The sequence below is a fragment of the Humulus lupulus genome, chromosome 5 (genome assembly GCF_963169125.1).
Source record: "Humulus lupulus chromosome 5, drHumLupu1.1, whole genome shotgun sequence".
In the NCBI taxonomy this organism is placed as follows: Eukaryota; Viridiplantae; Streptophyta; class Magnoliopsida; order Rosales; family Cannabaceae; genus Humulus; species Humulus lupulus.
In genome coordinates, this window is record NC_084797.1 from 59283967 (window position 1) to 59295526 (window position 11560).

The 11560-nt window shown below is 33.0% G+C and overlaps 1 protein-coding gene across 1 annotated transcript; it reads right to left on the minus strand.

Moving 5' to 3' along the window:
* Positions 1-8123: 8123 nt before the first annotated feature.
* LOC133834852 (superoxide dismutase [Mn], mitochondrial-like) lies at positions 8124-10438 on the minus strand. The gene is made up of 4 exons (XM_062264622.1): positions 10193-10438; positions 9643-9689; positions 9426-9536; positions 8124-8814 (listed from the first exon to the last, which is right to left on the minus strand). Exons 1-4 carry the CDS (start codon positions 10365-10367, stop codon positions 8398-8400), a joined length of 750 nt encoding a protein of 249 aa, XP_062120606.1. The 5' UTR covers positions 10368-10438; the 3' UTR covers positions 8124-8397.
* Positions 10439-11560: the final 1122 nt, after the last annotated feature.

An 11560-nucleotide genomic window follows, 5' to 3' on the forward strand; every position in this document is an offset into this window, starting at 1 on the left:
TATATCACCTGGGCCAACATGACCGAGGCTCGTCGAGGTGCTCGTGCGAAGTTACGTGTTTTTCATATCCCCGCACTGCGATATATCGCCCCCTATAGCTGCGATATATCGGCATACGCTGAATATTTAAACACGAAATTGCACATTTTTAGCTTAATTTGAATTGAGTAAACAGCCTTGACTAAGTCCTCTAACGTTTTCAAAGCTTCTAACAGACCCTAGGATATTCAAATATTACTCGTAATAAGTTTATTCCTCAAAAATACTTAATTATCAGTAAACCTACACACGACAAGTTTTACTATCTTATTGGGTCTATCTAAACCTTATAATATAATAAACATCACCATCAATATCAGTTATATTAATCAAACCTTAGGTTAAAATTAATATTCTTAAACTATAGGTTAGACTTAGAAAGTCTACAAGTGTTACTACGAGTGTCCAATTAAATCCCGGTCTGAACCAAAATCCACAGTCATAAAAATACTACTACTATTACTATTATACTACTATCTAACTAGCTAAGTAAAGTTCTTGGACTCTACAGTCCATGTACTCAAATTCTATCTAGGATCTTGTGGAAGCACCTACTGACTTTAGGGTCATTGGGTGCAAGTTGATCTATAAGAAGAAACAAGGTGTTGATGGAAAGATCGAAACTTATAAAGCTCGATTATTGGCAAAGGGATATACCCAAAGAGAAGGCGTCGACTATGAGGAAACTTTTAGTCCGGTAGCCATGCTCAAGTTCACTCGCATCCTCTTATCCATAGCAGCCGCTCTCAACTATGAGATTTGGCAAATGGACGTCAAGACAACTTTTCTTAATGGGAAGCTTGACGAAGTCATTTATATGGATCATCCAAAAGGATTTAAAGTAGCTGGAAAAGAAGGAAAAGTTTACAAGTTGAATAGGTCCATTTATGGACTTAAGCAAGCTTCTCATTCCTAAAACCTTAGGTTTGATGAGACAATCAAAACCTATAGCTTTGAACAAAATATTGATGAGCCTTGTGTTTACCAACTGAAGGAAAAATCAAATAGTGGTATTCCTGGTTCTTTATGTAGATGATATCTTACTCATTGGAAAAAATGTTAAGAAATTATCAAATGTGATGAAGGATTTGCAAAATCAATTCTAGATGAAGGATTTGGGTGAAGCAAGTTATGTTATAGGTATCCAGATCATTAGGGATAGAAAGAACAAACTCTTAGCTCTATCACAAGCAGCTTACATTGATGAGATGCTTGAACAATTTTCAATGACAAATTCCAAGAAAGGACGTCTACCGTCCCGCTATGGAATTCATCTTTCAAATAAGCAGTCTCCCCAGACTCCTGAAGAGGAAGATGCAATGAGAAAAGTTCCTTATGCATCTGCAGTTGGAAGTTTGATGTATGCTATGTTGTGTACTAGACCAGATATCTGCTATGTATTGGGAGTAGTGAGCAGGTATCAGTCAAACCCAGGAACGGAACATTGGATAGGAATTAAGCATATTCTAAAGTATTTAAGGCAGACTATGGATTATATGCTAGTCTACAAGGGTGGTGTTATGAACCCTGTAGGCTACACCGATTCAGATTTTCAGATTGATGTCGATGACAGGAAGTCTACTTCTGGAATGGTGTTTACTCTTTGGGGTGGAGTTGTGATATGGAGAAGCGTAAAGTAGTCTGCAATCTCATATTCCACCATAGAGGTTGAGTACATAGCTGCATCTGAAGCAGCTAAGGAAATAGTCTTGCTAAAGAAGTTCTATTCAGATATTGGTGTTATTCCAAATATGGATAAACCGCTTATCTTGTTTTGTGACAACACGATAGCCAACTCAAAAGAACCACGAAGTCACACGAGGAGTATGCATATAGTAAGGAAGTATCACATAATTCGAGAATATGTGGCCGGTGAGATGTGAAGGCTATGAAGATTGCATCTAAAGACAATCTTGCAGATCCGTTTACAAAGACACTACCAGAAGCTACATTTGATAAGCATATAAAGGAAATGAGATTAGTATAATTAAGACATTAGTTTCAATTAGTGAAAGTGGGAGTTTGTTGGGGTTTTATGCCCTAATTAAAACTCAATTTCTTTGTAATCTCATTTATTATCAATAAAAGAATAGAAATCAATTTGGACTTGTTCAATCACTTTGCACACATGTTTTATTTTTATGATTATTTGTTTAATATAAACTTCTACTAAATCCTGAGCCTATAGCTGATCATATTTATAGTGACGTAATCAAAGTGGAATATAAATATGATTATATGTTCAAAATAAGTTAGTCCTAAGATTAGTCAGTGCACAGGATTTACACTGACTTGTCAATCTACGATATGATCTACTTACACATTGTAGTGTTATATTCTTTCCAGAACATTCACAAAGTAGATAAGATCGGATGTATTTGTTACATCAGACTGGATCGATATTGACAATAGATAGGATAAGTAAACATACCGTTATTATCTATTCTAGTCATATCATATAGTTGACCATAGGTCAATTAATCTCAATTGTGGGTGGTTAGTATTCACTACTACAAAAAAGGGCAATTGTGTCAGTCAAATGCATCAGTCAACGACCAAGAATTAGCATTTGTGGCAGTTGGGCACTGCCACAAATGCGGGGGCAATTGCATCATAACGTACACTGACGGCATTGAACGGGGTCGTTTGCGTCAGTGGGCCACTAACACTGTTAACGGGCCGTTACCATCAGTGGGCCACTGACGCAAATGGCTCGTTCAGTAAATAAGCCCCATTTCGTCCCCGACAGAGCCACATTACCCTAAAAACTTTCAGAGAAAAAATGGAGAGAACCAACGGCGCCCCATTCGGTTTCCCTCATTTTGGTAAGCTTTTCTCTTTTTTCTTTTTCAAATTTAATGTAAAAATAATGATGTATATATGTTTATGAACCTTATACATAGTTTTTTTTTTAATATTTTGTATAGATTTTGCATTTTTGAAGATTATTGTTGAAAATCCATAAACTTTCTTAGTTTTTTGGGATTTTCTAATTCAAGAACCCACATTGCTCAATTACCACAAGTAAGTGCAATTTTATTAATTTTTATGATTTAAATTGAATTTTGTGATTTTTTTTTTATAAATTGACAATATTTCGGATTTTTTTAATTTTTGGATAGTTTTATATTAATGATTATGTAATTTTTTTAGGTTTAAACATTGCATTTTAATATTTTAGAATTTTTTTTATTATAATTGCTTTATTTTTTGTTAACTTTTTCAATTTTTTTAAAATTTAATTTAATTTCAGATTTACTTGTGTAAATGATTATATATATATATATATTAATGTATATATTTTGTATAAGTTTCACTTTATTAATTATTTAGTTTAAATATATTTATAAATTTTTGTTTATATTTTGTTAATTTTTAAAAAATTTGGTTTAATTGGTTAAATATGTATATATTAAATTGTCTGTTTTCTTTAAGTTATATTTTATTATTGATTTAGTTAGGATATTTATAGTCGATTTTTCTTTATGTGATTTGTTAACTTTTTTTAAAAAAATATTTTATTTCGGATTTAAGTATTTAAATGAGTACATATAACAAATTATTTATTTTCTTTAAGCATTTTATTGTTTATTTAGTTACAATATAGCTTTAATATATATTTTTCTTTATATTTTGTCAACTTTTTTATTATTTTTTTGTTTATTGTTATATTTGAGTAGGTATTTTGTTGACAACTTTGTTTGTGAGATCAAGCTTTGGAGAATTTTATATTAGAGGTAATATTTTAAACCTTAATGTATAATTAAGATATTGAACTTAGTGGAATGTATGAATTATAAAATAGTGGAGATAGGTTCTAGGACTGTGTGCTGCGGTGATATAAGGCTGTAATTATGCATGTTTGATTGATTAATTAGTTTGTTGTGTTTATGTGATGAATATAAGTTTATTTAAACTTTAGGAAATATGATAGAAATAGGGGAAATGCTGCCCAATTTTTTTTAAGATTTAGTAATATAAGAATTATGCATGTTTGATTTATTTGTTGAATATTTTTGTGTATACCATGTGTTGTATAAATGCACATTTTAAATTTGGGAAATGTGATAGAAATAAAGGAAATGCTGCCCAATTTTTTTTTTGGACATATTGTTTTCTTGATTTACTTGTCAATTAGGTAATTCACAAACCTAATTGTTAATGTTTGTTTTTTTTTTTTTGTGAAGTTTGACAATGGATAGAGATTGGATGTCAGCAGATAGGTTATCCGTGAAATATAGGAATGGAATTGAGTTTTTCTTGGAATTTTGTGCAAGAAATATCTTACACAAGTTTTTTTATTGTAGCTATCATTGGATGTTAGTATTAATTCATCCACACATTCATTCGGTAGCTTTTTTGGATCCTGTAAACTCACATTTTCGTCCAGAAATCAAGGAGATAATTATCATGTAAGTTATACATATTACTTAATTAATTTATGATTTCATTTCAAACTCATATATGGGTAAATATTAATATTGTGTGTAGGGCATTAGATCAATATGATACACACCGAAGACAAAAAGAGTCAATCAATCTGAAAGTTTGTATTCTTAAGGTAAGTAAATTATATTACTTATCGTATTAAAGTTTTTGACATATTTTTATTATAATAACTTGCTAAATATAATACTTAAATTTAGATAACTATGTTGTAATAGTGTCGAAACCAGACTGGGCCAACCAAGTGTGGCTTTTACATTATGAAGTTTGCTAGAGAGTTGATTTCACAGCCTAAACCAAAGACCTACTTGAAAAATGAGGTATTGTTTTACCTTTTAATTTTCATTTAAACTATCGTTCATGATTTTATTTGGATGATTTCTAACTTATTATTTTAAATATTTTCTAATTAGTTTACGAATACGATACCATATTCGGCTGACGAAATCAACGAGATACAGGATGAGTGGACTGAATCAATTATGGCGTATCTCAGTTAGCAAATGAGCAAGTTGGTGAGGAAATTTTAGTTTAAGTAGGTTTAATACTTAGAAATTTAGAACACAAAAGTACCTATATAGATAGATTAACTTTGAAATCTGAATTACTTCTGTAGTTTTGATCACAAATGTTAACTTTAGTTAAATGTTTAAAAAAAAATATACTGTTGTTTTTCTGTTTATATTGTTGTTTTTCTGTTTCTGCTGCTGTTTTTATATTTTTGATACTGTTTTTTTTTAATCAAAATAGGCCAGGGAAATTGGCATAAATATTTGCAATTTTCCTGGTTAATACTTTATGTGACAGTTCCCAACTGACGCAAAAAAAACTCGTTTTTAACATTTTTGGCAGTGCTTAACTGACGCAAACCAGACTGGCGTTTGCGTCATTGCGTCAGTGGGGCACTGTCACAAGTTAGCATTTGTGGCAGTGCCCCACTGACGCAAACACCGGTCTGATTTGCATCGTGGGATTCCACGTCACATATAAAACTGACGCAAAAACTCAATTGTGGTAGTTATAAACTTACGCAAATGACTTTTTTTCTTGTAGTGATTCTAACTGATTGTATTATTTGAGTTATTTGACTTATTCGTTACCAGCTTACCCTATGGACTAGTTCATACTTACATCTTGGGAACTCGGTAGTATAATTGAGTGGGAGTGTTAATCATAGATATGAGCATCTATAGCTTCTGATGAATAAGTAAAATGATGGTTTCCTTTTAGTTTGGTTCAAGATGTTAAATGATAGAGATCTCATTTCAGTAATTAATATTAGTTTACTAAAATATCATTTACAAAGAACTAAGTATTTTAATGATAAAATACAATGACGGGTAAAATGGTATTTTAGTCTCATCTCATTGTAGATCGTCTATAGAGGATTGAGTGATGATTATGGTCGTAGCAATTGATAACTAATAACATATCTATATTGCTTATAGAGTGTTCTATGAATTCAAGAGTGCAATTCCGAGTCTTTAGTGGAGTCACGAGGAATTAATGAGTTAATAAATTTATTTGTTAAATTTATGATAACTTATTGGATCTTGATTTCATAGGCCCATGGCCCCCGTTGTACCTTGGATAAAATCATCTAGATAGTCTCAATTAATTGATTTAATTATCAATTAGAATTATCAAAGCTGACCAGGTCAATTTGGGATAGTTTCACATAATTATACAATTTAGAAAAGAAAATAGATTGTATGTCAGATTTATTAATTAAGATAAATCGGTGTTTAAATTAATAAATAAGTTTAAATTAAGGTTCAAATTATAAAAAATTAATTTGATAAAGGATTTAAATAACTATTTAATTAATTAATCAATAGAAAATAATACGGGCCTTGATTTTAAGTCCAATGGGCTTATAATTAAATGGAAAATTTCACGGGCCTAAAGCCTATGAGAATTTTGACCTAATAGATGATACTACCTATTATTTTATTGATTTTTTAATTTAAATAAGTGACCTAATTGAGACTATAAAAGAAATGCTAAGTGAGAGTTGAAATAAGATGATTGAGGAGATCTGGAGCAGAAAAGATTATCAGAAGATCTATTCTTGATGCTTTAGGATTTTAGACTCTCTTTACAACAAAAGTAATTTTCTAAGCCTCCATGTTATCTTCTTCTCTTTTTCTCTCTATATCTATCTCATGTGTTGAGAATTTATCACTCTAGTCTAGGTGATTCTAAGGATACTTTGGAAGACTGTGAAGAAATTAGAAGATCGGTTCCGTTTCTTGGTAATACCCTGCGACAGAAATGATACAAAGGTAAGAAAAACTGAAGGAATGACTAATACATTCCGCTGCGTATAATGTAAGCGTTCTTATCATTATATCTATTTAAATTCAATTGTAGAAACATGTTCTAGGTTTTTCATATATTAATTTGTTTAACATATGATTTACATGAAAATAAACAAGATCATGTATAAGTATTCCCAACATTTTTATCATTTGTCATAGATGACTATTTTAAAAAATTTATGTGAACCTCCATTAAAGCATAGAATGATATTAAGTTGTTCTAGGTCTTTTTCGGGAACGTTTCCACGTTAGCGATTCCTGACACATGGCGATAAACCTCGCATCTCCAGAGGAGTCCTCGGGAAAAGACTGCCACGTTGACTATACCCCGAGAAGTCATGTGAGCCTGAATAACTACTTACTCGAGAATGGAGCTTGGGAGCATCCGTGAGTCCTTATGGTTGAGCTTCTTGGGAAGTCCTCGAAGCCATGTTCGGGAGAGGACCATTTACGTCAACATCTCGAGAAGCCCGAGGAGTCTCGTTGAGAAACGATTTTGCAGATTTTCTAGAGACCAGAGGACCACAAAAAGAAACATCTTGTGCGAACTCCATTTTGGGAGTGGTCCCTGACATTTTCCCGTTAGGATTTCGAGGACCACACCCCTCAATAGAAACGTCACAGAATGTGAAAGCCGCCTAACCAGCACAACCACATGATGACACATGTCGGGTGTCTTATGTATAACAACTGAACCACGTAAATGATCATTTGTATTTCTTATTATTTTTTTCTACAAGATTTTTGTTGACAAAAATTTGGGTCAACATAAGCAATTAAGTTAAATATAAAATAGAAAGCTCTCTTTGGAATAAAAATTGTCTACAAATTAAATATCTCTTATCTATTTTTTTTTTTAAACATTCTCACAAACGTAATTAAATGCACATTTTCCACCTTGGCTAAAAGATTGTAATTCTAATTTTAAAAACTAATAATTGTATAAATAACAATTTTACAAAAAGAAAGAAAAAAATGGCCGTAAGACTAAATTATACCATAAATATCAAACTAATAATCTCCGTGCCCATATATCAAAGCATCCAAAAAAAAAAAAAAAAACAGATTTGTCTAGTGTACACAACAGTATATATGATCATGAACACATGTAATTTCTTCAGGGTAAGTAAACTCTGAAAGCTTCCTTTTATTTATTTTTTTCAAGTAAACGCTGTGAGAACATAAGATTACAAAACCAAACAATGCCAAAAGCTTATTTACTCAGTAGGATGATCTGATTTATGAAAAACCATCACTGACTCAATCACCCTATTTCAGGAGAGCAAGCAGTAGCGGCAACTATGAAAAGGAAACACCTTAACGAACCTCCAAACATTTTTATTGGTCTACAGAGGAATGTCACAGATGTATTACACACCATCATGGTGGAATTAAAACAAAATGCTCAAAAGATTGTACTCTAATTCTCCTACATAAAACGCACGGGTTATTAAACAGCCGTAAAAAGAGGTCCTCGGCCAGGTTCAATTTATTTAATATTCAACCCGTCAAACAGCATAGCCACAGCACTCCTGCTCAAGCACTTAAAATAATGACCCCACCTGGAAAATAAAGGAGTTCACCACAGCAATCAAGCCCTCTTCACTAAATGTTGAATCCCAATGATCACATGGTAGGACAGAGCTAATGCTGCAATCTCGACGGATATTGGAAAGAGCTTTGATGAATAGAACATAAATTGGTAGAAATAATCACTGGTGAAGCTAACCCACCCTATTTTAACAGAAAGATAGTTAAACAATATAAAAGCAGTTAGGTAAGACCCGGATATTCTATTGAAAATTGAAACCATCGAACTGAGCTGCGGCTGGTATATAGGAAGATGAGGAGAGAGGGGGCGAAGGACATTGCTAGTAGTTTTTTCATCATCATTAGAAATTGCCGCTGACGAACTTGAATAAGTCCTACAAAAGCTCTCTTTCTCATGAATTGTACCAGCATGTTTCCAGCTCATAACTTTCCAGTAGTCTGGTCTAACCTTCTTGTACTGCAAAATGAGAAAAAAGAAGTATCTTGATTCAAGTGTAATGATATTCAAAGATCACGAAGAGAAAGTGGCCAAAATATCAAAATGGGAAGATAAGAGCATGAGCAAGCATCCAATTCTGGATCCACCAATTTTGAATAGATGATGTATCAGCCAATAAAGATTTAGATGATTTCTTCACTCAAGTTCACGTAATAAGAAGTCAGTAGACCCATCCTTTAAAACCATTTTCTATCATTGAGTTCAGTTTTCAATGTCAAAAGCCATGGCATGCAGCATAAGAAAGGTCCCAATATATTCATCTCTCTCTCACTCTCTCCAGGTAGCTAAAAAGCTCTATATTCCGCCATGATTTCTTAAAATAGATTACATTACGCCTAAACAGAATCAATATCATAAAAAGACAACTGGAGTCAGCATGAAGTTTTGCAATCTGATAGAGCAAAAATGAATGGGCTTGCTTTCTAATGAACAAAATTGCAAGTCCCCAATACTATTACTAGTTATAGATGTCCACTGCAATAAGCATATTAATTTTACGGTTTTACCTGATTTGCAGTGGTTTTAATCACAAGCTATATATATATGTGTATTAGGATTAAATAACTTACTGCCAATCCAGAGCCCTGTAAAGCAGCACCTTCTGCCTTTACTTTTTTCAACATCGCTTCTGGGGAACCGAAATGTGTGCCCAAACCATGAGGGGGTTCACCACCAGCTTCCTGCAATTCATTAAGTCTATCGAATTTATGAGAAAGAATCTTGCTAGTTCAATTTTTCTATCAGAAGAGGATGGAAATGGCTTAAAGTTATAATATCCAAACTCACACGAGTAGGAGTAAGATTTTTCCAGAAAATTGAGTGGTTGAAATGACCTACAAGAAGGGATAAAAAATTAATAGAATGGCAACAGAATAATATAAAAGATGATGATACTGTAAGTAAAGTACGAACGATCCTAAAGCTGACAACTCGTAAATTCAAGTTACTATAGGAGCCCGTGAAGTTTATACCCCAAATTGTGATCCAAAGCTAACAAAAACCAGTTCAATTTTTAAATTAATCAGGCAGATAGTCAGAAGCTAGATATTAATCGATCAGTTTAAACTAAGCACCGACCAACTACACATTAGTCTTTCGCAGAAACTTCAGATTCAACATCATCGCCAATCATGTCTATTAATGTTCTCGCGAATCCAAATTTCAAATGTCTATATCAACTTATAATCAACAAATAGTCCAATGAACAGAACAGATGCAAAAAGAAAATTATTCTGAATCAGACTTGGAGTAACCGATCCACATATTCGACAATCAGATAACCGAAATTCCAAAACAAATCACACGAACGAAAAGAAGAACAAGTGAATTAACGAACCTCCGGGATTAGCCTGTGGGGATTTCTGGGGATGGAGATGGCCATAGTCGGAAGGGGGGTTAGGGAGCGATGTCTGTGAGCCGCGAGATTGGGAGATTCCAGACGCTAGGGCTTTGGCTTCGGTCTGAAACCCTGAAGCTAGGACTTTTTTAGTGAAGAGAGCACGGAGCGCCATGGGTATGGAAAGCGAAGCTCGGTCAAGAGGAAGGAAGTTGAAGTTGTAAAATACTAGAAGTGACGAATGAAGAGGTCGCGGTATTAGCTATATATGCGGGTGAGGAAGGCGATGCTACCGTCACAGGTGGTCATTTTTAAAACACCATTCACGACGCTTGTTTAACCCTCGGTATCTGCCCTACTTCGGGACAGCACTTTATGGAAATTTATTTACCAGGCATAATATAATTAAATTAAGGGTTTATATCATCATAAGTATCGATCTTTATGAAAAGTAATACTTATCTAACCAAATTTTATTTTGTATGGTACCCAAATTTAATAAATGTGTATTATATAAGTCTTTCAGAAAGCACAGCAAAAAAATATTTATGACTTAGTGGAGAGTGATTTATGAACCAATTAGATTTTTAGTGATTAATTGGGTCATAAATTACTTTTTATTGCGCATCTTGTAAATTACTTTCCAAAAGAAATGACTTATGTGATACACATTTATTAAGTTTGGGGACCTAAGTAATACAAAATAAAATTTAAGGAACTAAATGACACTTTTCAGAAAAATTGGGGACCTATACTGATATAAACCCTTAAATTGAATATTACATTTTTCTTAAATCAATTATTATTGTAGTCACAAATTTCCTAATAAGGCTTAGTGCCTTGATTAGGATGTCGGGAGGGCATAACTAGAATTATATGTGATTATATTGAATATTATGTGATTAGGTGAATTACATGAGTTATATTATAATATGATTGATTATGCATATTTTAAGTGTATTAAATATGCTTATAGGTTGTTTTTGTTAAAAAATGCATTTTCGTAATTTTAACTCACTGGGGGTATATCTGTAATTATATAATATGTGTTATATGTTTGAGGCAACATGGTTATGTAGGTATATTTGAGATATTTTGCAGGAGTCGGTTCTTTCGAGCAAGGAAGTGGTAGAGTCACGGCGAAGATTAATACACAACTCGCGGTTAGCCAAATGGTATTTTGGTAATTCGGCGAGTTACCAGAACTCATTGGAGTATGAATCGTATTTTGGGAAAAATAGTGATATTCCGAGATTAGCATAATTAATTGGGAATTATAAGTGTAATGTGGGATGAGAGTGTCAAATGACCATTTTGCCCTTGAGGGGCTTTGAGAGAAGAGTTAAGAGGCAGGGGTAGTTTGGTCAT

Bases quoted from the DNA above. Each gene is read 5' to 3' on its own strand.
- LOC133834852 (XM_062264622.1), bottom strand. From the start codon at position 10,367: ATGGCGCTCCGTGCTCTCTTCACTAAAAAAGTCCTAGCTTCAGGGTTT. The intron at 9,537-9,642 runs GTGAGTTTGGAT...AATGAATTGCAG, and splicing joins AAAATCTTACTCCTACTCGT to GAAGCTGGTGGTGAACCCCC. The intron at 8,815-9,425 runs GTAAGTTATTTA...CTCATTTTGCAG, and splicing joins TACAGGGCTCTGGATTGGCA to TACAAGAAGGTTAGACCAGA.